At 35.3% G+C, this 24,243-nt stretch overlaps 1 protein-coding gene and 1 pseudogene across 1 annotated transcript in view; one reads left to right on the forward strand and one right to left on the reverse strand.

Moving 5' to 3' along the window:
* The first annotated feature begins 10,690 nt into the window (after nt 1-10,690).
* The window catches only part of LOC143387781 (asparaginyl-tRNA synthetase-like), a 36,313-nt gene continuing 22,760 nt past the window's right edge, over nt 10,691-24,243 (forward strand). The window contains exons 1-5 of the mRNA XM_077108336.1: nt 10,691-10,713; nt 10,952-11,147; nt 14,479-14,588; nt 17,386-17,506; nt 21,856-21,996. Coding sequence (XP_076964451.1) covers nt 10,691-10,713; nt 10,952-11,147; nt 14,479-14,588; nt 17,386-17,506; nt 21,856-21,996 — 591 coding nt within the window. The remainder of the gene's footprint in view (nt 10,714-10,951; nt 11,148-14,478; nt 14,589-17,385; nt 17,507-21,855; nt 21,997-24,243) is intronic.
* LOC143389280 (apelin receptor early endogenous ligand pseudogene) lies at nt 20,409-20,570 on the reverse strand (annotated as a pseudogene).

Here is a 24,243-nt window from a genome sequence, read left to right on the forward strand (position 1 = left end):
TCTGAGAGTTCCTAGCTATGGATAGGAGTTGTAATGGCATTTGACAGTGTATAATAAAGCACAGATGAATCCTAATGAAGTATTGCTCTAAAATTAGACCTCAAACTGATGGATAGAAAGAGCTAAGAGCAAGCAGCAGTATATTGGTACAAACTGTATCATTAATTTCAATACTTTCTTAAGCCTTCTGTATACCTATGAAATATGCCTATTTATCTTCTTCTTTCAAATGGGGGTAGAGGCCCTTTTTTCTCAAATAAGTCCAATTTTAAAGGAAAACCCTATATTACCAGTATTGGATATATTCACAGTATCAAAACTGGATTTGAAGGCAAAAAACCGTACATTTTTCAGCTATGTGTTAAGATTCTATATCACTGATTCCCACAAAATAAGAGGAAATGTTTATATCCCCCAAGGAAGTATATCTGAATCTTAAAGAATTATGACTTACTTTTTAAAATTTTTTTAAATTTGTTTTAATTAGTTATATGCATAACAGTAGAATCCATTTATGCACTTTGATATACATAGATGAGACATGATTTCTCATTTTTCTGAGTGTACCTGTTGCAGAATCATATTAGTCTGACTTACTTTTCTAGGAGGAATCTCAAGGACTTTTGAATTCTTCCTATCCTCCCTTCAACCACCATGAGCCAGTGTTATTTGTGAGTGTGTCTTATTCTGGGGGGTTCAGTGGGGGAAAGTAGCAAGGTCCAATGTTCTACATAAAGGTGAAGAGAGATATATTTAACCAGTTTATAAGTTATTGATGGTGTGCAAGAAACTATCCCAAAACTTTTTTTTTTTTTTTTTGAGTGGATGGGTACCAGGGATTGAACTCAGGGGCACTAGACCACTGAGCCACATCCCCAGGCCTTATCCCAAAATTTAAGCATTAAAACAAAAGTAAATATTTGCTCTCCTCACAGTTTCTGTGGGTCAGAAGCTAGTGATTGGCTTAGTTTGGTGATACTGGCTCAGGGTCTCTCAGGAGGTTGAAGTCGATATGTCAGTGGGCGCTATAGTAATCTGAAGGCCTTGGCTGGCCTAAAGGACTTGCCTCTAAGATGTCTCATGCATGAATCTGGCAAGATGGTGCTGACTGGCAGGATGCCTCACCATGTGGGCCTCTCCACTGGGCAGTTAGATATTTGTATGACATAGGACCTGGCATCCCCCAGAACAAGTGATCCAAGAGAGCTAGGCAGAAGGAGTGGTGTGTTTTATGACTTGTCATCAGAAGTGACACACCAACACATCTGCAGTATTATTTTGGTAATACAAACTAGTCCTGTGTGATTAATATTATAGAAAACTACACAAAAGTGCTAATACCAGGAGGCAAGGATCATTGAGGACACTGTGAAAACTGACTACCACAACCAGTCACTAGGAGAAGTCAACCAAATAATATAATTTTGTAGGGCTCCATCCAAATTGGCAACTGTTAAAATATTACACAAATGTGCACTGTATCAATGCCTCTTAACTTTAATTTATGATTTGTGTATCTATATCATACTTTTTGTGACACAGACTCTAGAAAGGAATGTTAAATTGCTTGATCTAATGTAATGAAAACTGAAATTTTTACATTTTTATACCTATCGACGTACATGATTCTGAAAGTAAAACCTGAAGAGGAAGACAAATCAGTTGTCAGTCTGTCTTCCTATTGCTGTTCTGAGGGACTGGCAGAATTCAGGAAGTTCTATTGTAGGAATCAATTTATTAAAGGAAACTTCCAGGTCTCTGAATTCTTAGGCATTACTGTTTATGTGGTAGAATCAACTAGCCATCTTTGTTATCATACAGTTTTCACAGGAAGTTCAAACAAATTTACAAAATAGCCAATCATTTTTTCTTCTTCTTCTTGACAAACAAGGGCATAATATTATTTCCCTTTTGTGTTTATAAAGGCTTACACAATTGTCTGTGGGTACTGATGGCTGCCCGGATTCTAGGAAAACCACTCTTCAGATTCTTTTTCATAAGGACAATAGTGTCTCACATTTTGGAATTCACAGATTTTAAACAAGGCATATTCTTTTTGCAAAGATATCCTTCATATTCATGACATTACATAGCTAGAGACGCATATACTGGGAAAGTATAATCCTTGAGAACATCCCTAAGTGAAAAGGTTGTTTTCTAAGTTAACAGAAAGTATAGTTAATGCAGTGGCATACGTGGGTCAGCATATGCCAGGGTGCAGACAATAAGGAGATGTGTGACTATAGACAATTCTTAAACAAAAATAAAAAGTCCAACTGTTCTCACTAAAACTATAAAGTGATAAAGTGTTATTCCCTGACAAAATATCTGAACACATGTGGATTTTACTATTTCTGAAGAATTTTCTTCTTTTTCATGTGTAATGCTTTTGGAAACTTTCGGGGAGGGAATTGTCCAATCTTTTCACCTCACCCATCAATGCAAAAATACTGTAAAACATAAGCATAATAATAAAAAGACTTTCCCAGAAAAGATACTCATTATGAAACCATGTACGCAATAAAGACACATTTTCACAAACCAGTCTCAACCTTTGAAGTTCTATACAATCCAAAAGAAAATATGAATATGAGAGGATAAATTCAGGTTTTGTTATCTGCTATATACGATTTTACTTTTTCTGAATTATATTATTTTATGGTTTGAAGTCTTAGAGGTTAATCACACACAAAAATATTTGCGAACAGCCAGAATCGGCCTTGAGCAATGTACAATAAAGTTCCAAGATCACCACATAGAAGATCACTAACCAAGCAACAAAAAAATATGTAAGAAAACACAAGTTTAAGTGGGAAAAAAGAATTCATTTTTAAAGAATGACAGGGGAAATCACAAAAAGTGCTGATCTTACATTGCCAGAAGAAATAGAAAGGGCCACACCTGAGTATCTCAACTAAAGCAAATGATTAAATAATGTTGAGATTTGCTATCATTCAGCCATTTTCTCAAATTTACCATTGTAAGGGTGCCCTACAGAGTGGTTGAAGATTTTTGCAATGCACATAACTGAAAAGAGCTCATACCTAAAATATATACCTAAGAACTGAGATAGATCAGTAAGAAAACCAATAGTAAGAAAAAAGATCCCTCTACAGAAAAAATGGGCAAAAGCCTTAAATAGTGAATTCACCAAAGAAGAAAAACCAATTAAACACACAAAAAAGGTGCTCAGCAAGAACAATAATCAGTGACGACAAATTAGAGCTACAATGAAAAAAATAATTACAGATATGAGTATACCCCCACCAATATAGCTAAATTTAAAAGTCTAATTCAGACAAGAGGGTATAAAGCAACAGAATTCTCACACAATGGATAGATGCTTTGAAACAAGTTTGGCTTTTTTAATTAAAATGGAAATTTGCATATCTTATAATATATAGTAATTTAACTCCCAGATATTATTGCCAACTTAATTGCATATGCATGTATAATGAGTTATACACAAAAATATTCATAGCAATGTTACTCTTAATAGCCCTAAACTGGAAACAGCCTAAATATCCACCAACAGATAGATAATAAATTAGGTTATTGCTATGATTTGAATGTGCATTGTCCCTCAATAGTTCATGTACTAAAGAAAGGTTCAGGCCCTAGTGTGACAGTATTAAAAAGTGGTGGAAACTTTAAAAGGAGAGATCTAGTGGAAGATGGTTAGGTCATCATGGGGATCACCCACAGAAGGAATTAATGCTTGTCTTACTGAGTAAGTTCAGTCTTGAAAGAGTGAATTGTTATAAAACAGCAAGCCTGGCCCCCGAATCCCTCTCTGGCTTCCAACTTTATCTATTCTCTTTCTCTCATACACACTCTCACCATAGTGTCATCCATCATGCTATGACAAAGCCAAGAGGGCCCTTACCAGAAGTCAAACAGATGAGGCTTTCAGTCTCCAAAACTATGAGCTAAATAAACTTCTTGTCTTTATATAATACCCATCAAGTATTTTGTTATAGTAACCAAATATAGACCAATACGATTATAGTCATAAAATGAGATGATATGTAGCATGCAAAAATGAACAATCTACAGTAGTCCTCCCTTATGCTTGGGGATATATTTCAATAGCCCAATATATGTCTGAATCCACAGACAGTGCCAAACCCTATACATATTATTATTTTTCAATCTGATAATAATATGGCTACTAGGTTACTAAGGGGCAGGTAGTATATATGGTACGGGTACTCTAAACAAAAGGATGATTCATGTCCCAGGGATGGAGCAGGACCATAAGATTTCATTATGATCCTCAGAAAGGTGTGCAATTTAAAACTTATTTCTGAAATTTTCCACTTAATACTCTTGGATTGTGGTTGAACACAGGTAACTGAAATGGTAGAAGATGAAACTGCAGATAAGCTGGTGGACTATTGTGTAGCTACAGGAATGATATAGTTGAGTCTCATGAAAATAATACTGAGCAACAAAATCATGCACAAAATAACAACATAGTGAAACATATCCATTTATATAAGTTCAAAGCCAGGCATAATGTTTAGGTTACATACATGGGTTGTTAAACTATAAATAAAAACAAGGAAATGATAATCCAAGAGGACAAGAGAGTAGGAAGTTGTGAATATAAAGAAGAAGGGGTCAGAAGAGTCCCATTGACAATGTTCTTTACCTTGACCTGGATGGTGGTACGTAACCTGTACGGTTACACAGGAACTCATTTTGTAAATACCCATTAACTATGCACTTATGTTTTATCAATTTTTTTCTGTTATGTGTGGGATAATAAAAACATTTAACCCCCCTTAACCTCAGCAGTGAAAACCCAGTGCAATTATTTTTCAAATTATCCCAAATAATAAGACATAAATTGGTATGCTTCACACATGAACCTATTTGAAGAGGATATTACAATTTACTTTCAAGCCCATTTTAGGAAATGCAAATATTTACCAATGAGCCAGCCAATTAATAGGTATCCAAACTTAATTGCACAAAATTAGAATTTGTAACCAATCCATCTACTGGCAGTTTATGACCAGTCATGCAATATTTAAATTTTAAAGAATGATTTAAAAAACACTGGGCACTCCCTGGAGCAAGTATGTTTTCTTTAATCTTCACTAAGGTCACATAACATTACCGAAATATATTTTCTAAAATTTTTAGGCTTTTCTAAGTATATAAGTACCATGGTTAGCAAAAGCAAGGTGGTCAAGATTAAGACCTCAAAATGAAGGTGAAGAGAGTGATTAAACACATAAAGTAACATTCAATATATTTTTAAAATAAATTTTGGTCTTAATCTCATTTTATTTCTAGGCTTTATCCTGCATACATAAGCCATGTATGTACAGCATGTTCAGCACAGATTGCAACAAGGTAAAACTGAAAACAATTTAAATATTCACAGTAGGGAAAATAGTTAAATTAAGTATAGTTTTCCATATAATAATGTAGCATATGTCTATCATAAATAATACAGATGTTTTACATTGAGGTAAAATATAGTAAGCAAAAAGATGTAGAACAAGTGGATCATATTTAATGGTAGATGTACATATGCATACATATATGCATATACACACATATTTTATATGTCTAGAAAATTTATGTAAAGATAAATAGTAGCTATCATCAGGAACAGTACATGGAAATAGGGTGATAAAGAACTTCTTTTTTATGTCATTTGTTGCTGCCTAAATCTTTTTTTGTTGTTTCTACAGTATTTTTATCAAAAAATAATAAAATTTGTTTAATTTTTTTCAGAGAAAATATTTAAAAATTGCTATATATAAAACTACCATTGCTATATATAAAAGAGGCTGACTAGGAGACTGAGGCTGCAGCCTTATTCTACTGACTAGGAGACTGAGGCTGATTAGGAGGCTGAGGCTGCAGCCTTATTCTACTCATTGGTCCAACATGGTACGGTTCAGGGCAGTGGTTTTCAAATTCTTTCTTGTCCATCTACAGAAGAAATATATTTTACATCTTGTCTACGAGAAGCTTCATCAAACAGCAATCACTAATATTACTTGAGATACAGATAGATTGTTTTTGTTTGGTTGGTTTTGGCTGTGCTTGGGATTGAACCCAAGGCTTCATTCATGCTGGACCACCACTAACCACTGAGCCACATTCCCAATACCTTCCTATTCTGCTGGTCAAAACCCACTCACTATATTAGCTTCTGTTCTGTGGAAAGCATAAAGCATTCCAACCAAGGGTTTTAATGTAGACTTTTTTGTGTGTGTGGGCCCATGCTGTTGAATGCTAACTGTAAGAGTCTGATTATGATGCTGAATAAACGTGTCCTTTAAAAAAATACACACCACCAGGAGACTGAGGCAGGAGGATTGCAAGTTCAAGGTCAACCTTAGTTCCTTAGTGAGACACTACCTCAAAATAAAAAATAAAAAGGGCTGGGGATGTAGTTCAGTAGTAAAGCACCCATGGGTTCAATCCCCAGTACCAAAAAAAAAAAAAATCTACAAAATTGATTTGGTGAATCATCATTATGATTTTACTATTTCAATATGTAAGCCTACTACATCAAGGCCACAATTTTAAAATATTGGCTTCAGGGGGCTTGGACTTATGTCCAGTTTAATTCTAAGTCTTATAACTAAAGAAAATTGAGGTTACTAAAATGCAGTAGGCTGGAAGGGTGTGGTTGGGAATGCAGAGCCAGCAGAGGGAAGATTCCTTCATTACTCAAAGGTCCTGCTCCATTCACTCCTCTCTGATGTTGCCCTCATTTACAACTTAAAAGGCACCTTAACTGTAGGTTGCTACACCTTCTCTGAGCATACATTAGAAGTTTAAAATAATGGTGATGATGATGAAGGTAATGTAGTATAAGAAAAGAAGTTCAGAGTAAGGGCCTTCTGAAATCAAGATAAGGACAAAACCTAATCACAGAGTAAGCAATGTTTCTCAAGGTAAGTCAGAATCAATTGGCGGGAGACCCAGAAATCTGTATTTTAACAGCCCTGTAGGTGATTCATATTCATATTCATTCATTCTCTCCCTCCCCATTTTTTATTTTTTTGCAGGTGATTCATGTGCACCTTGAAGGACTGTACCTAAAAGAAATGTACATAAAAGAGATGAAATTAATCCTGAATGTTCTATTTTGGAATTAAGACAGAGTTGGCTAATGACATTTAGAGGACTCCCTAACTCTAAAATGAAACTTGTAAATAATAGAGGGTGTTCAGTTAGATAAACCCAAATTTCTTTATGACAAATTTCACAGAATGCTTTTTTTTATGGTCAACAACCTTGTGAGGGCAGTCTAGAGTTTAAGTGACTACACATAGGTTCCACAGTGGGTCCAGGATTTCTGATTACCACGCTAGTTAGTGTTCCTTTCCATTATGGTATCCAAAAAAATAAAAAAAAAGAAAGAAAGAAAAGGAAGGAAGGAAGGAAGGAAGAAATTTGTGTTTAAGATGGAATTTTGATGAACAAAAGAAGAAAATCAAAACATAAATATCTGAAACACTGAGATACTCTCTGTGACCCATCATTGGCAAAAGTTAGAAAGTCTGACTATGAATTCTCCCTGAAGATGTGTAGCTTTGGGAAGTGTCATAAGCCTGCTGGAGAGTATATAAATTGGAGGCATCATTTGAGAGCAATTTGGCAGTACCCAATAACATTGAAGATGCATAGACTCTATGCTTTGATCCAGGGAAAGCTTTGAAATGTATCCAACATGCTTATTGCCATGTTCTGTGATCAAAGGGAAATCCATTTCCATGGAATGTGAGCTTTCTTAAATTTGAAAGATTCAAAGAAAAAATATACGACTTTATAAATGTTAAAGTAAAAATTTATTTAGAAACAAAAGAACAAATTACAGTAAATTTATCAAGTAAGTTAAAATGAAACCTATCGTGCATAAGCTGATTAAAACATTCCCAGAGCTGATGAATAACACTGATACTATTTGTTGCATACCCCCCAAAGTATCAAAGAATAACATGGAAAAATAACAATAAGGACATTTCACTTCTATTCCTCACCCAGGACCCTTCACAGAGCTCCACGGATCAGAGAGATCCATGGGGAGAGGCTGGTAGGGCTTCTATAGATGGCAAGTTTTCTTCATGTTACAGGGGGAGCAATTCAAGGGTTGTTTAATCACTGAACAAAATGGACCAGTGTATTGACTCTGTAACCAGACTGCTAGTGTAACTTGCTGCAAGCTATGAAATCTCCCTGAACTTTATTTTCTCCTACCCCTGGGAGTGGTGCTTCTAACCCTACTTGAGAGAGCTATTGTGATGATTAAATATGATAATTCATAAAGAGTTCCTGCCACATAGTAGGCATTCTATTTTTTAATATTTATTTTTAGTTATACCTTTTTAAAATATTTTATTAGTTATTGCTGGACCTTTATTTATTTATTTGTTTATATGTGGTGCTGAGGATCAAACCCAGGACCTCACACGTGCTAAGCGAGCACTCTACCGCTGAGCCACAACCCCAGCCCTGTAATAGGTATTCTTTAGCACACTAGTCGTCATTATTGCTAATAGGGCAAGATATTCATTTTAGAAACGTCATTCTGGCTACTGTCTAGAGTGTGATAAATCTAAACACAAAGATGCAAATCTAATATTGAAAACTAAACAAGAAGATACAATTTGATATAGTACAAGATAGTAGTTTGAACTCAGCACCAGAAGCATGAATGCTATAGTCAACTTTCTATATGCATATGTATTTTTTTAATTAACATTGCTGATTTTCAGATTCACCCACTGATTTCCCTTTTCTTTACCATATTACTAGGCTGTAGTTCCTGCTTACAAAATAACCCTTTGGCTTAAACAAGTGGGGAAAAAGAAGTCAGGATTCCCACTGAGACTTAAACCCCAGTTCTTTAAATGCACATCATCCTGTGGGGTGGGAGAGAGAGGGGAGAATGAAGGCAAGACAGAAAAATGTCCCGAGAAAAAAGTGAACCAATTCTTTGCTATGTTTGAACATTTGGAAAGGGTAGGTGTAGTTAAAAACGAGGTTTGCAATGGGATGCACATCAATGTGGGGAACATGCCTTGTTTTCCAGGTTTTTAAATCAACCCACCAAAGGCATACTTATTTTGTTAAAGCCCATCACTCCAAAGGCAGTAAGTTTCCAACCTTTTCTTTTTTCAAGGTTCAAGAAGTGTTCAAGATATTTTCTAGTCTGTCTTGAGAACAGTTGTACAATACTTTATTTATTTTTATTTATTTTGTGGGACTGGAGATTAAACCCCGGGGAACTCTATCACTGAGCTATATACCATCCTTCCTATTTTTATTTTGAGACAGGATTTCTCTAAGTTGCCAATGCTGGCCTTGAAGTTAAGATCCTCCTACCTCAGCCTCCTGGGTTGCTGGGATTATAGATATGTACCATCACAACCTGCTGTACAATCCTTTTAAGCTATTTGTCCCCTTGACAACTTTAAATTTTTTTTTTTAGTTGTAGATGGACACAATACCTTTGTTTTATTTATTATTTTTATGTGGTGCAGAGAGTTGAACCCAGTGCCTCACATGTGCTAGGCAAGCCCCATCTCTTCATAGCTTTTCCAGTTTATCTTTGGGCAAGAAATTTTCTTACTATCCATCTGGTAAAATTCTGATCCTTCTCAAAAATTCAGCTCAATTATCTCCTTCCATAGACTACCACTTCCACTCATTGCATTCATCTACATGTACTGGTTTATTTTGCAGTGATCTTTTCCTGGCCAGTCTTCCTTTCTAGACCATAAGCTTTTTATGGGAGGGATCATTGTTTAATTTCCACCTTGAAATGACTTGTAGCATGATAGTTTAGTGCATAGAGTCAGGACTTTTGGGTTTAAATCTTGTATCACTGAACAGGTCATTTATTCTTTCTCTAAATTCTCTTATCTGTAAAATGAATATAACAGTGGCAACTTTGAGTAATTAGCTCTCACTTCTACCTTTTATTGTTTAACAAGATAGAAACATTTTTCACGAGCTTCACTGAGTTATGGGGAAAATTATTTTTTTGGTATAAATTTAGAATATAGCAGAATATATTAAAGGGTCATTGTTTTCCGATGAAACAGATGCAGATAACTGTGTTGGAAAAAGGAGAGACTCAAGATTCTGGCAGGCAACGCTTGTTATTTCTCCATTCTCTCTCCATCATCGTTACCCCCTCATGTCTCCTCTGACTCCTGTATTCAAGGTCTCTTTAGTTCCTCTTAGTTACTTCCTTTCATAGGACTACCTTCTTCAGAAAGCCATTTCTGATATCCAGCTTGGGTTCTATTGGCACCTGATCACCCTTTTTCGTAATTATCTATTTGGATGTCTGATACCACCCAGCTGTGATTTGATCAGGGACAGTGTCTGATTTTCTTCTGAGTTCACAACTCAGGAACGACTGACACTCTTGGGTCACTACTCTCATCAATTAAGTCTTCTGGATGCTTTCCCTCTGCATCAGTCACTCCTTGCCTTTCAAGTGCTCTCAGTTTTCCCTGAAAGCTTTAGGAAAGAGACTCTGAGACTTCACCCCAGCTGCACTCCCTTGCCCAGTCTGTGAAAACGCCTACACCAGGTTCTGCCTTAGCTCCGCCCCATCTTGGCTCCTGACCCCGCCCTCACCTCCGCCCCGCCTCCTTAGTCGAGCACACAAGTACGCATGCTCCGTTTTAGTCTTCTTAACGTGATGACACAGGCGACGTTGACGTGGTAACGTAGGGCCAGTGGAAGCGTAGATTGCAGCGGAGGGGTGTACTTTTGCTAGTAGTGCGCGGCAGTGGGTCCTGTGGTCCGCCCAGGCGCGCGGTTTGGTTTTGGCACTTGCTGAGTGTGCCTGGAAGTGGGGAACAGAGACGGTCGTTTTGTAGAGCTGGGGGCTGCAGCGCCTGAGGACAGGGCTGCGACCGTGTATAGGGGAACAGCTGAGAAGGAGGGCCGTTGCCGGCAGGATCCGAACCCGCTGTGGCCGGGGCTGGTCGCGTGGTGACCTGGGGCGGCCGCGAGATGCTCCGGGCCGGTGTCTGCTTCGAGCCCTGCGCTCCTGCTCCACTGCTCCCTGCCCCAGGCATAGGCCTTTCGCCAGACTGAGCGTACGGGACGCTCTCGGGTCCAAGAACGTGAGTGGGGAGCGCGTTAAAGTTCAGGTGGGTGTGGGGAAAGGGATTTTTTTTTTTCTTTCTTTAGGGACTTATGTGGCACATCCACTCCTAGCGTTACTTTGTGTTGTTGGGTCAGACAGAACGACCAGCAAAGAAAAGTTAGAAAGTATAGGTATAGCGCGAGTTCCTATTTCTCCATTTCCTTGGATACCTGCCGTTACTTTTTGCAAAACTGCTGTAATGACTGTGAACTTGGTTTTCAAGATACCTGTAAACTTGTTATTCATTCAGGAAAGTGTAAGCGAACAAGGCCCCTTTCTCTTTTTACATCTCCTGATATCCGCGGGCATATAGTGGTTGCCTTGCCCTGGCCCCTTGAGGGGAGAAACTTTGTCTTACCTGACTTGATGTTGACGTGACTGGCAGTAAATATTCGTTCTAATAAATCGAGGCTTTGATTCAGCTTTTAGCCACCTTAGTGCCTAAAATTGAGCCTGTGTGTAATTTATGTTTAATAAATTAGGAGAAAGAGTGGAATGTAGCAGTTAGAAAGAGCCCTGGGGTGAAGGTGTGTAAGTTTAAAGCTCTCCCACTAAGTAACTTAATTATGAGCATGTTAAGCGCTTAAAACTTAAGTTTCTTTTTATGAAAACAGATAATAGTCCCTACTTTATGGGACTATAAAGAGTAGCCCACAGTCAATAAATGTTAGCCACTATTGTTTCCTTCACTTCTTAAAAGAGCAGTTTAAGCAAGGTAGTTGATTACTTTTCATTAGATTACTAAAACGCATTGATAACAGTGGTTTTGATATCATCATATATCCTTGCTGTTATTATGATCTGCTCCTCCATACATTTATTGGGTTTCATATTCTTTCCATGATCCAATTCAAAAAATTGCATTTTTCAGTTAATTTAGAATGTATAAATGACACCTTTTGTGTGCTGGTCAAAAGAGAAATCAAAGATGGAAAGAACAGAATTTAGTGCTTACCATCTAATATGGTAGATATCAACCACTTGTGGCTTCGAGCACTTGAAATGTGATGAGCCTGAATTGAGATATGTTGTAAGTTTAAAATACATAATAATTTTGAAGAACAAAAAAGATTGCAAAAATCTCTATTTTTTTCTCTCTAAACACACATGTGTGCATGTGTGTCTATCTATGTATGTACATCTGTGGGGCTTGTGTTTTTTATTTATTTGTTTGCAGTACTGGGAATTCAATTCAGGGCTTCACACAAGCTATGCAGGCACTCTACCACTGATACACCAACCGTTTTTAAAAAATTAATTTGCCCAGGTTGGCCTTGAACTTGTGATCCTCCTGCATCAGCCTCTTGAGTAGCAGGGATTATAGACAGACATATGCCACCATGTTTGGCTTCAATATATTTAAATATTGATTTCATGTTGATAGTATTTTGGACATAATTGGTTAATAAAATAAATTATTAACTTCATCTGTTTTTTTTTTTTTTTTTACTTTTAATGTGGCCCCTAAAAACTTGAAAATCACTAATGTAGCTCACATTATGTTTCTGCTGGACAGACCTAGTCTTCAGCAGTGTGATTATTATTAATGATCAACATAAGAAGCTATGAGAAAACAGAGATAGAATTCCTCCTATGAGTAGGTAAGGAAGACTTCTTATATGGAGTGACATTTGAACTATGTCCTGAAGGATGTATTCCCCAGATAGAATAATCTAGGATGGAGTGGAAATTGTACAAGGATGTGTCCCCCAAACAGAGGAACTGGGAATGGGGTAGAAATAGCATTCCAGAAAAGTTCATTGATAAGAACATAAACTTGAAGTATAACTTGTATTTGAATCCCAGCTGAACTTGTGTTTTAACTTCTCTAAATGTTTCTTCATTTCCAAAAAAAGATAATTATAGGGCTGGGGTTGTAGCTCAGTGGTAGAGTGCCTGCCCAGCACAGTGAGGCACTGGGCTCAATCCTCAACACGACATAAAAATAAGTAAATAAAGGCATTATGTCCATCTACGACTAAAAATAAATTTTAAAAAGATAAATATAACCATGTCATTTACTTCTTGCGATAATTAAATAGCATAATATTTATAAAGAACTTTGCACATTAAAAAGTGCTTAATGAATGTTGAATTTTACTAACGAGTAAAAAAGAAGAGAGCAGTGCTTTGGAAAGTACTGTTGATTGAGCATGCCCCAAATGCAGGTGCCTTTGGGAAAGTGTGACGAGGTGAAGTACCTTGTGCATGAGGCGGTGACAATTTATACTTCATTCTATGGAGCCCTCACAAAGATCAAGGGCTTTCTAATCAAATAGACTTGGGTTCAAGTCTAACCCTTACCAGCAATCTTCAACAAGTTACTTTCTCTGAGTCTCAGTTTTCTTGCTTGTAAAATGGGTATGACAATCCTTAGAGCTATTATGTGAAGGAATGAGACACTATATGGCGGTAGTAAAACATTTGCAGAATTTCAGCTGTGTACTTGGCAATCACTTCAAAATAAGTAAACAGTTTTCTTTCCCTTAAAGCATTATGGATATGCAAGTAAGTGATAGAGAGCTTTAATAAAAGCATCTGTAGGTTATGGCTACAACAGAGAATGGTCAATATTTTTTCTGGTTAGAATCAGCTCTTGCTTTTCCTAAGCATGAATGTCAACCTGTATTCATTTACTTTATATTTGTGGGACACTTCACAATTGTTTGGTGTCTACTAGAAAACTAGTTATTCCCTCCTAACTCCTATAGTAGTTAAATTTAATTTTGGCATATCTGAGAGCTGTTTTAATGTTACTGGCCTACTTAAAAGCATCTCTCATACTCTGATGTACCTGTCATTTAAATTAAGACTGTCTTTGAATGTTTGTATATTACTTAATATGTGTTTATAATGAGACATTTGGGGGAGTTTTTTTTGTTTGTTTGTTTGGTACTTTGTGAAAGAATAAAAATCCTATAAAGATATTTCTAGTCTATATTACATAATCTGGGAATTTGATAAAAGGGAAAAGGCACCAAGATGTAAACCTTGTTATTTGTCATTGTCATTAGAAAAGCCAATATTGAAGAGATTGGTTATATAAATTACATACATCAACTTGATGAATATTTGGCAAAAGTTGAAAATGATGAGCTTCATTAACAAAACAGAACAAAAGGTAGAATGGCAAAGGGTGTATTTCCCTATAAGAAAAACCATTTAAAATTATTTGTACATATTGGTAAACTGAAAGCAGTTCATTTTACGCAGCTGATAATGTTAAGGCAAGATTGATTTTTTTTCTTTCATTTAGCTTTCTTTGTATGTATAAAGAAAATATAGAATGTTTTAAGTATTTTAAGCTCACATATAGAAATCTTTCTCTTCTTTAGGGATGGGTTCTTTCAGTCCGATCCCAGAAGAAAGTCTTGTTCCTACATGTAAATGATGGGTCGTCTTTGGAAAGCCTTCAGGTTGTTGCCGATTCAAACTTTGACAATAGGTAAGTTGTTAAGTTTTGAGTCTTTTGATTTTTTTCTTCTTCTCTACTGTTCCCCGCTTCTCTAATCCAATATTCACATTGCCCCTTTGACCTATCTTCCTAAACACATCTATGAAAAATAGCTTTGAAGAAAGTCCAAATACTTGGAGTCAGTATCCTTAGCTCAGGCTTCTCTTTCTCTAACATCTTCACATGCCTGTATCCCCTGCCTCTACTTTCCATCTGTTTTCCTTCTCTTCTTGCAGCTCCTCTAAGCTGTTCTGCTCCTTTTTACATTCAGGCTTCTAGTCTTGTTGCCACTCTGCCTAATAAACCTCTTCTTCCCTGTCTTTCCAATCCAGTTTAGCCATCATCATATGTTCCCACCCCTTGACTGTGGTAGGTGACTCTCCTCTTTGGTCCCATACATTCTGTGCCCAGCTCTGTCCTGAAATGTATTTATCAGATGGTAATCAACTGAATTATTATTGGATTGCTTCTTTGACTAAGAACTCCTTGAAATTATGAATGGTATTTCATTTGTTTTTGTGTTCTCAGCTTCTGACACAGTGCTGAGAAAGTTACCAATTATTATTTGTTGGATAAATTGAAGAAATTTATATGATTTTGTTGTCAGATGTTAAAACTAACACAATTTTTTTTTCCTCCTAGTACTGGGGCCCACTACCACTGAGCTGAATCCCTGACCTTTCTTTATTTTTTATTTTATTTTATTTTATTTTATTTTTTGATACTAGGGATTGGACCCAGGGGAGCTTTACCACTGAGCTACATCCCCAGTCCTTTTTATTTTTTATTGTGAGACAGTGAGTTGCTGAGGGTCTCACGAAGTTTCTGAGACTGGCCTTGAACTTGTGATCCTCCTGCCTTAGCCTCCTGAGTCACTGGGATTATAGGCATGTACCACTGCACCTGGCTATTCCAAACCCTTTTTATATATTTATTTTTATTTTGAGGCGAGGTCTAGTTAAGTTGCCTTGGCTGGCCTTGAATTTGCACTCTTCCTGCATCGGCTTCCCCAATAGCTTGGATTACAGGCATGTGTCATGGTGCCCAACAAAACTAACACCATTTTCATGTTAGGGTATAAGTTATGAAGAATAGAATATTACACTAATTTGTTAAAATAAGAGTGCTTTGGTATTCCAAACATGGTTAGGATTAATTCCACATATTGAATAGGCTCATGGGTCTGAGACAATAAAATTGTTCTGATGTGAAAAGTTTGTAATTTTTTTGATAACATATATCAATATGGCAATTAAATGGGTATGTCTAATAGTATCTAAATTTTAGAGATTCTGGAGGATGACTACCCACCTCTTTGAGATATTCTCAGTGGCCCCCAGGAGAAAATTCATCATATCAATTAGTGCATATGTGAAGTCAGAGTGTCTTAAAACACTTTCAGGTTTGGTGAAAGATTTATCAGGTTTTCTCTCCTTGATGTAATGGTGGACACTCTTAGTTATATAAATTATATATGAATACATTTTAAAAGGAAACAGTGATTTTGCTGAGAAAGAAATCGGAAAAACCATTTCATTCACAATGACCTTAAAAGATAAAATACTTGGGAATTGATCTAACCAAGGAGATGGAAAATCTCTACAATGAAAACTATAGAACACTGAAGAAAGAAATTAAAGATGACCTTAGAAGATGGAAAGACCTCTCTAGGTGGAGTAGAAGACCGAGATTGAGAAGGAGGAAGGAGGGATGGGAAAGGGGAGGAAATGCAGAATGATTTAACAAAATCACATATGTGCATATATAAATGTACCACAGGGAATTTGGTCTCTCTATGTGTGGAAAGCACCAGTCAAGGATGGATAAAAATGAGCAAGGGGAAGATTTTAAAAAATAAATTTTAAAATATTAAATATAGCCAGCAAACAAAACTGGGGAATTTCCTGATAAATTTAGTTTGATACAGTTTATTATATTTATTGTATTATATTTTTATACAGTTTATTAAGGTTTTAATTTATTTTTAATACAGTTTATCACAGCTTTATAAGCATGCCCAGTCATCCACAATGCAGAGCCATACCAGAGCATTTATCATATTTATTGTAATTATGAAATGTTAGAACTGGAATAGATACATAATCACTTAGTTCACTCTCCTTCTTAATAGATAATTCTTAAAACAAATGAGTGTTCATCACTTTCTCTAAGAGTCATACAATAAATTTGTGGATAAACTTGCACTAGAACATAGACTTACTACCCTGAAGGTGGTCTGTGTGCTCAAGACCATCAGCTGGGTAAATTAAAGTAAATAACTTGATTAATTTTAAAAAATACATTGTAGAAAAAGTACATGTACTTTTAATTGTCTTAGAAATAGTCTCATGTAATTTTTACCTGGCTTTCCCAAGGATAACATGTTGCTATAGTGTGTTCTCAAAACCAGGGAATTATCAACAGAACTACAGATCTGATTTGGATTTCATCAGACCTTACATGTAATCTACAATATGTCAAAAAGCATTTTGACCAACTTACATTTGATACAGATAATAATATAACTTCTTAATTCTAAATAGCTATATGTAAATCCTCAATTTCTTTATTCCCATTTAAAAATGTATGGAATTCATTTTTAAGATTTGGGTATACCACAGAGCATCCATAAACTTTGAAGATTCTTTAACTCACTTGAAGGTAAGTACTCTATCATTAATGTTCTAATAGCAAGATTTATATTAAGACAAAAGTTATACTTAATAGCAAGATTTTTATTAAAAGAAAAGTTATATATAATAATATCTTGATTTCTTTGTTATTATAGAGAATTGACTTTTGGGAGTTCTGTAGAAGTCCTCGGGCAGCTGGTACAAAGCCCTTCCAAAAGGCAAAATGTGGAACTGAAGGCAGAAAAAATTGAAGTTATTGGAAATTGTGATGCCAAGGTATGCTTTTGTTCAGGCTATTTAGGCTTAATTTAAAATAATAACAATCTGTTTTAAGTGGGATTATTGGAAAGATGGTACTTAGAACATTTTTCAGTTATGCTTCCCTGATAATTGAAACAGGGCATAGATCCTGTAGAGATAGTAGTAAAAGTATTACAAAGATAACTTAGTCTTATGAGAGCTGAGCATTAATCTGTGCATCTTTAGTGCCTGTCACAGTTGAACCTCACAGCTTTTATAAGCATGTCTAGTCATCTACAATGCTGGATATAGCCCATACCAGGGATAAGAAGTCCAGTTCTTCAGTGGCATTTTAAAAGGAAACAGTGAATTTGCTGAGAAAGAAATCAGAAAAACCATTTCATTCACAATGACCTTAAAAGATAAAATACTTGGGAATTGATCTAACCAAGGAGATGGAAGATCTCTACAATGAAAACTATAGAACACTGAAGAAAGAAATTGAAGATGACCTTAGAAGATGGAAAGACCTCTCTAGGTGGAGTTGAAGACCGAGATTGAAAAGGAGGGAGGAGGGATGGGAAAGGGGAGGAAATGTTCAAATGTTACTATTGTCTACCGTATTGGACAGCATAAGTAGAGAACATTCCCATTTTTCACAGAAAGTTCTACTGATAGTGCTGACCTGGAATGTTGTAGTGCTGAACAGACAAGAAATTCTATATTAATGCATGTTTATACTTGTTTTTGAAGACTGTGTTAGTGCTTTATATATATAAGCCTGGTAAAGAGGTTAGAGGGAATAAAATAAAAAGTCATCAATCCAGTTCTTTAAATTTACAAAGATGGAGAAAATAAGGCCCACCCTAGTAAAATTGATGGCACATCTGAAATTTATATTCTAGCTATTTGACTCCTCCTGTCTTTGCCATAATTACCTTCAAATGTTCAATATGCAAAAAATGAGAAATTTTAAGAAAATTGCATCATTTAAATTTATTTTGGTATTTTAGAATAATAGGAAAAATTAAATGTAAGGAAGTAAGAAAGAAAATGCACTAATTTTCTTTTAAAATGTCCTTCTGAATTATTTTCCAAGAAATTACAATTGAAAAGTTGTGAAATAATTTAGAAATCGAGAGGAATAGAAAAGGTAAATATTTTTGCTTTTGCTTTCTTAGAAGGATCTATGATTATTTAAAATTTACTATGTGTTTTATTGTTCTTGAATTATTCTCCCTTGGCTTCTGTTGCTGTTGTTACCTTCTCCTTGCCTTGTTTTTTTTTTTTCTTTTTTTAAGTCACCAACTGTTTTATTAAGTAATTATTAGAACCAGAAATCTATAGCCATTAATTACATTACTAAGGCTGTTTCTTAGCTGTTTTTCTTTGCATATGAGAATTTATACTTGAAAAAATATAGGCTTTATTGAATAAGATGTTTCTGAATTGTAAAAGTATTTTTTATGCATGGTATACAAATGAGTTTATTTTAAACATAAATAAAATTGACAATAGTTTATGTTTCTAGTCAGATGCATTTGTGGAAAGGAATTATAATTCATCCAGAAAATTATTTAGGAGTTCTCCATTAGTATCTAGTTTAAATAATGAGATAAGACATTTTGTTTATGTATAAATTTAATTTCAGAACCTTATTAAGTACTTTCTATCCCAAAGACACTTTTAAATAAACTTTTATAGGCAAAGAAACTCCATGATATTGTCAGATTTTTCTATGTCAAATTTTTTGCATATGAATACCAAACTTTTATTTTAGCAAAATAAAGTTTAATGATTTAATGGCTTCTCTCAGTCTATAATGTTTACAAAGTAAAACTTTTAGGCAGGGTATGATTTTGTAAACTCTTTACCTGGAAATAACTTAAAATTTTATGTCACTAAGCTAAATTTCTTTCAATAAATAAAGATTAATAACATATTTAACCACTTGGTAACACCTAGTTATCATTACAATTCAGATCTAGATAGGATAGTTTCCTTTGAGGTAATCATATTTCTAAATTTCTGATTTGTTGTTTGCAAATCTCACTATCACAGGTTAAGCAAAGCTTATCAGAATGATGAACACTCACCTATGAGATACAGATATTTCCATGTTAGGGTTTCACTTGCATAACTGTATTTTTTATGTAAACTAAACCAGTGTTTTTAAGGAACTATCTTTACAAAATAATCAAGGATATGAAACAACCTCCAAGGAAACAAACTTTGGGTTCTTACAATTGCATGATGGGGAAAAAAAATTGAGAAATGAACATTTTAAAATAACATGGACTACAATTAGTACTTTATGCTTTCCTCTAGGACTTCAAATGGAGATTATTCATAAAATAAAAATCAGACTTTTATAAACACTAAAATCTGTCATAGATTGGTAACAACTAAGCTTTTTTCTTATTCTCTCAATATAAATAATTAATGAATCAATAATTTTCTTCCTATTCTGAAAACCAAGACAATGCAGTTGATTTTAGATTTAGCATTTATGTTTTTTAAGAATCACTCAAACATATACAACACTAATACTTTCAGAGACTCATAGGAATATGAAAAAAATTTTTTTTAATTATCGCAGTTTTTACCTTTAGAGAGTTCTAAGACTTAAAAAGATGGTTTTCTTTTTCATCAATATAATAATAATAATGTATAGAAAAAAAGATGAGAGATTTTTGTTATGCAAGCAAATAATTGTGCTTCAGACCGGAATCACTTTTGAATACGTTGTTTTTCCTCTAATTACAACCAGCAAGAAGGCAGTTTTGTGTATCATCCCCATACTTTCAGACAATTCTTTTTTGTATGATGAAGCCTAAGCAATCCCCCTATAGACACAGCTCTTTGGAGCAGTTGAAATCTGTCTTTCACCACTCTTCTTCTGGTAGACACAGTGAAATCAGCTGTAGAAGTCTATATCTCACGGGAAGGGACTTCATGAATGGAGAGGCATACATCTCCTCTAAAGGCAGTTGTATCTGTGCAGTTTTCTTCTCAGGGCCAAATTAGCTGGTGTCTGTCTGTTGATAAGGAGACTCATCATAAAAATTTAAAAACACAAAATAATTTGTTGAAATCTCATTTTCCTGCCACACGCAAGTGGAGCAGTTGCTCTTAAAGTAAACAAAGCAATCTGTAAATAGTCTCTGCAATCTGTGTTTCTGTCCTCACATTCTAATGACAAACCTCAGAGAACTGCCAGCTGCATTTTCCAGAAAGGTTAATGATCACAGCAGACACAGTTACGGTACACTGTGCTGTGGTCAGAGGCTCCCTCCTCCTTCCCTTCTTCAGTTCAGTGTCATTTAAAGTATTTAGGCTTTAGGGATTCTGAACCCCCAACAATTCCAGTTATATTCTTGTGGCTACATTTTCTTCTTGGCAAGCATGGTACTTGTTTCTGCGTACTATAAAAATCAGTGTGTGCACCAGACCTAAAAAGACGAGACTAAAGCAGCGTGCATGTGTAGCTCTGATTCAGCTTTTGTATTATCTTTCTTTTGAGTCTTTGGTTTCCGTCTAAAAGGATATGACTTTTTAATCTTGTAATATAAGTGTGGACATGGAGAAATATTTCAGGTTGGAGCCTTAAGTTCCTTTAAACTTTTTTTGTAGATTTTTAGTACTCTGCTAAATGAAAGATAGCTATTGACTGTTCCTCATGTTCTTAGACCCAGTGACATGTTGATAAACAGTAATAAATTGTCACTAGCTGATATGATTGTGGGTTTTCAAGACATTTGTGTGATTTTAACATTGAACCCCAGCTGTGTGTGTACAATGGTAGAAAACGTAATCTTTAATATCTACAATATTCTTAACTCCTGTGTGTCAAACAGTGAATTGTTTTGCATAATTATATGCTTAACCTCTCTATTTGTAAGAAGTCACAGACAGCTAGTGGATAGAAACTTGGTAAATAATAGATAAGCCTCAGTGATATTAATTAATTTAGCTAATAAATACTAAAATTGGCTTTAAACCCACATCTCTCTGAATCCATCCCACCATTCTTCTACCTGGTAAAAATTATGTGGGCTATATAAATCTGTTATATTAAGAAATAAATGGCAATATGTAAATCAATGGTTGTGCAACTGAAGTGATTCTGCAATCTGTATATGGGGTAAAAATGGGAGTTCATATCCCACTTGAATCAAAGTGTGAAATATGATATATCAAGAACTATGTAATGTTTTGAACAACCTACAATAAAAATTAATTAAAAAAAAAAAGAAATAAAGGAGGAAATCTTCTTATTTTCTCTGAAGCGCTACTATTTAGGAAATGCTCTGGAAACTGGTTTTATAAAACAGGTTTTTTTGTTTGTTTTTTTAGCTTCTAATTTTTTCCTTAATTATTGGCAGGCATTCCCTACCAAATATAAAGAGAGGCATCCTCTGGAGTACATGAGACAATATCCTCACCTTAGGTGTAGGACTAACACTCTGGGTTCTATATTGAGGGTTCGCAGTGAAGCCACAGCTGCTATTCATTCCTTTTTTAAGGTAAGATACCTTACTTCCAGGTATTCTGTCTTGTGAAGAGGTTGGATAATTGTAACACTGGAACATTTTCCTGAAAGTTCTGTTGTTTGTTCCAAGTACCTTTATTTATTTGTTTCAGGATCAAATGTCACAGGTGTACATATATAGTTTAAGAGCTTATTAAGGAATAAATACTGTAAATATTTAAAGTATATAATCTGATAAATTATGAACCTATGAAATCTTCACCACAACTGAGATGATGAGCATATCCATGACCTTGAAAGTTTATGTGTCTGTAACATCTTTATTTTATCTTCATTTTTAAATGATACTTTTTCTGGATACAGAATTCTACATTGACAGGTTTTTTTCTTTAAATACTTCAAGGTTGCCATGATACTGTCTTCTCATTTGCATTACTTCCAATGAGAAATCTGATGTCATACTTATCTTTAATTCTCTATGCACACCTTGTCTTTTTTTCTTTGGCTGACTTTAAGATTTTTTCTTTATCATTGATGTTTTAGTCAGCTTTTTTTGCTACTGTGACTAAAAGACCTTACAAGAAAAATTTTAGAGGAGGAAAAGTTTACTTGGGGTTCACAGTTTCACAGATCTTGGTCCATAGATGGCCAACTCCATTGCTCTTTGCCAGAGGTGAGGCAGAACATCATGGTAGAGGGTGTGGCAGAAGAAGGCAGTTCAAAACAGGACAATCAGGAAGCGAAGAGAGCTTTACTCGTCAGAGAAAATATATACCCCAAAGCTGTATATGTGACCAGTGACCTGTCTTCTCCAGCCACCACCCTACCTGCCTATAGTTATTACCCCATTAATCCACTTAAATGGGTAATGCACTAATTTAGTTAAGCCTTTCATAGCCCAATCTAAACTTTCTTGCATTGTCTCACATGTGAGTTTTTGGCGAACACCTCATATCTAAACCATAACAACTGTTTTTTTTTTTTTTTTAATCAATTTGTGATGTGCCTTGATGCAGTTTTCTTTGTTTTTCATTTAGGGTTTATTGAATTTCCTCGATCCTAAGTTTATCATGAAGTTTTTGGTTTTGTTTTTGTTTATGTTTTTTTAGCAGTATTGGTACAAATATTTTTCTGTTACTTTCTCTTTTGGGAACTGAAATTATCCATATATTAGTGCATTGATGCTATCCATAGCCCACTGATGTACTTTTCTTTTTTTAAAATCCTTTTTTCCATGGGGCTGGGGATGTGGCTCAAGCGGTAGCGCGCTCACCTGGCATGCATGCGGCCCGGGTTTGATCCTCAGCACCACATACAAACAAAGATGTTGTGTCCACTGAAAACTAAAAAAAAATAAATATTAAAATTCTCTCTCTCTCTCTCTCTCTCTCTCTCTCAAAAAAATCCTTTTTTCCTGTGTTTATTTCTTTTGGATGTTTTCCCTCCCTTTTTGATGGTTTCTATTGGTTTTTCTTTATGCTTACTAATCTTTTTTCCTATCCAGTGTATTTTTTCCTCTGAAACATTATACATTTCATATTTATTTTTATTTATTTATTTTTAAATATTTATTTTTTAATTGTAGTTGGACACAATATCTTTATTTCACTTATTTATTTTTTTGTGGTGCTGAGGATCGAACCCAGGGTCTCACATGTGCGAGGCCAGCGCTCTACCGCTGAGCCACAACCCCAGCCCCTACATTTCATATTTAGAATTCACTTTGAGCTTTTTTATTATTATTATTCCTTTTGTGTCTACTTAACTTTTTGAGCATATGGAATACAGTTTTAATTTGAAAACCGTTTTTATGTCCTTTTAATTTTAACATGTCAACTATGGGTTAGTTTTGATTGATGGATGAATTAGTTTCATGGCTTATATTTTCCTGTCTTTTTGCATATCTGCTGATTAATGCCAGACATAATGAATTTTACTTTGGGTGCTGAATATTTATAAAGCTTCTTGAGCTTTGTTCTGGTATGCAGTTGTTAGTTGAAAACTGTTGATCCTTTTGGGTCTGCTTCTGGTTTTTGTTTAGCAGGTTTGGAACAGTGTTTAGTCTAGTACTAAGTATTTCCTGCTATGAAGTACTATACCTAGTGCCTTATGAACTGAGTTTTTCTAATCTGGCTTGTGAGAACATCCAGCCAGCATGTAAACACCGTGTGCTGTTCCCTCTAAATTTTTCAGTTCCTTCCCCAGTTTTGGATAGTTTCCTCCATGTAGGCACCCATCAGTTCTCTACCTAATACTCCTGGGTGACCCTCTGCAGATCTCT

Source organism: Callospermophilus lateralis, unplaced genomic scaffold, assembly GCF_048772815.1.
Source record: "Callospermophilus lateralis isolate mCalLat2 unplaced genomic scaffold, mCalLat2.hap1 Scaffold_530, whole genome shotgun sequence".
NCBI classification, from domain to species: domain Eukaryota; kingdom Metazoa; phylum Chordata; class Mammalia; order Rodentia; family Sciuridae; genus Callospermophilus; species Callospermophilus lateralis.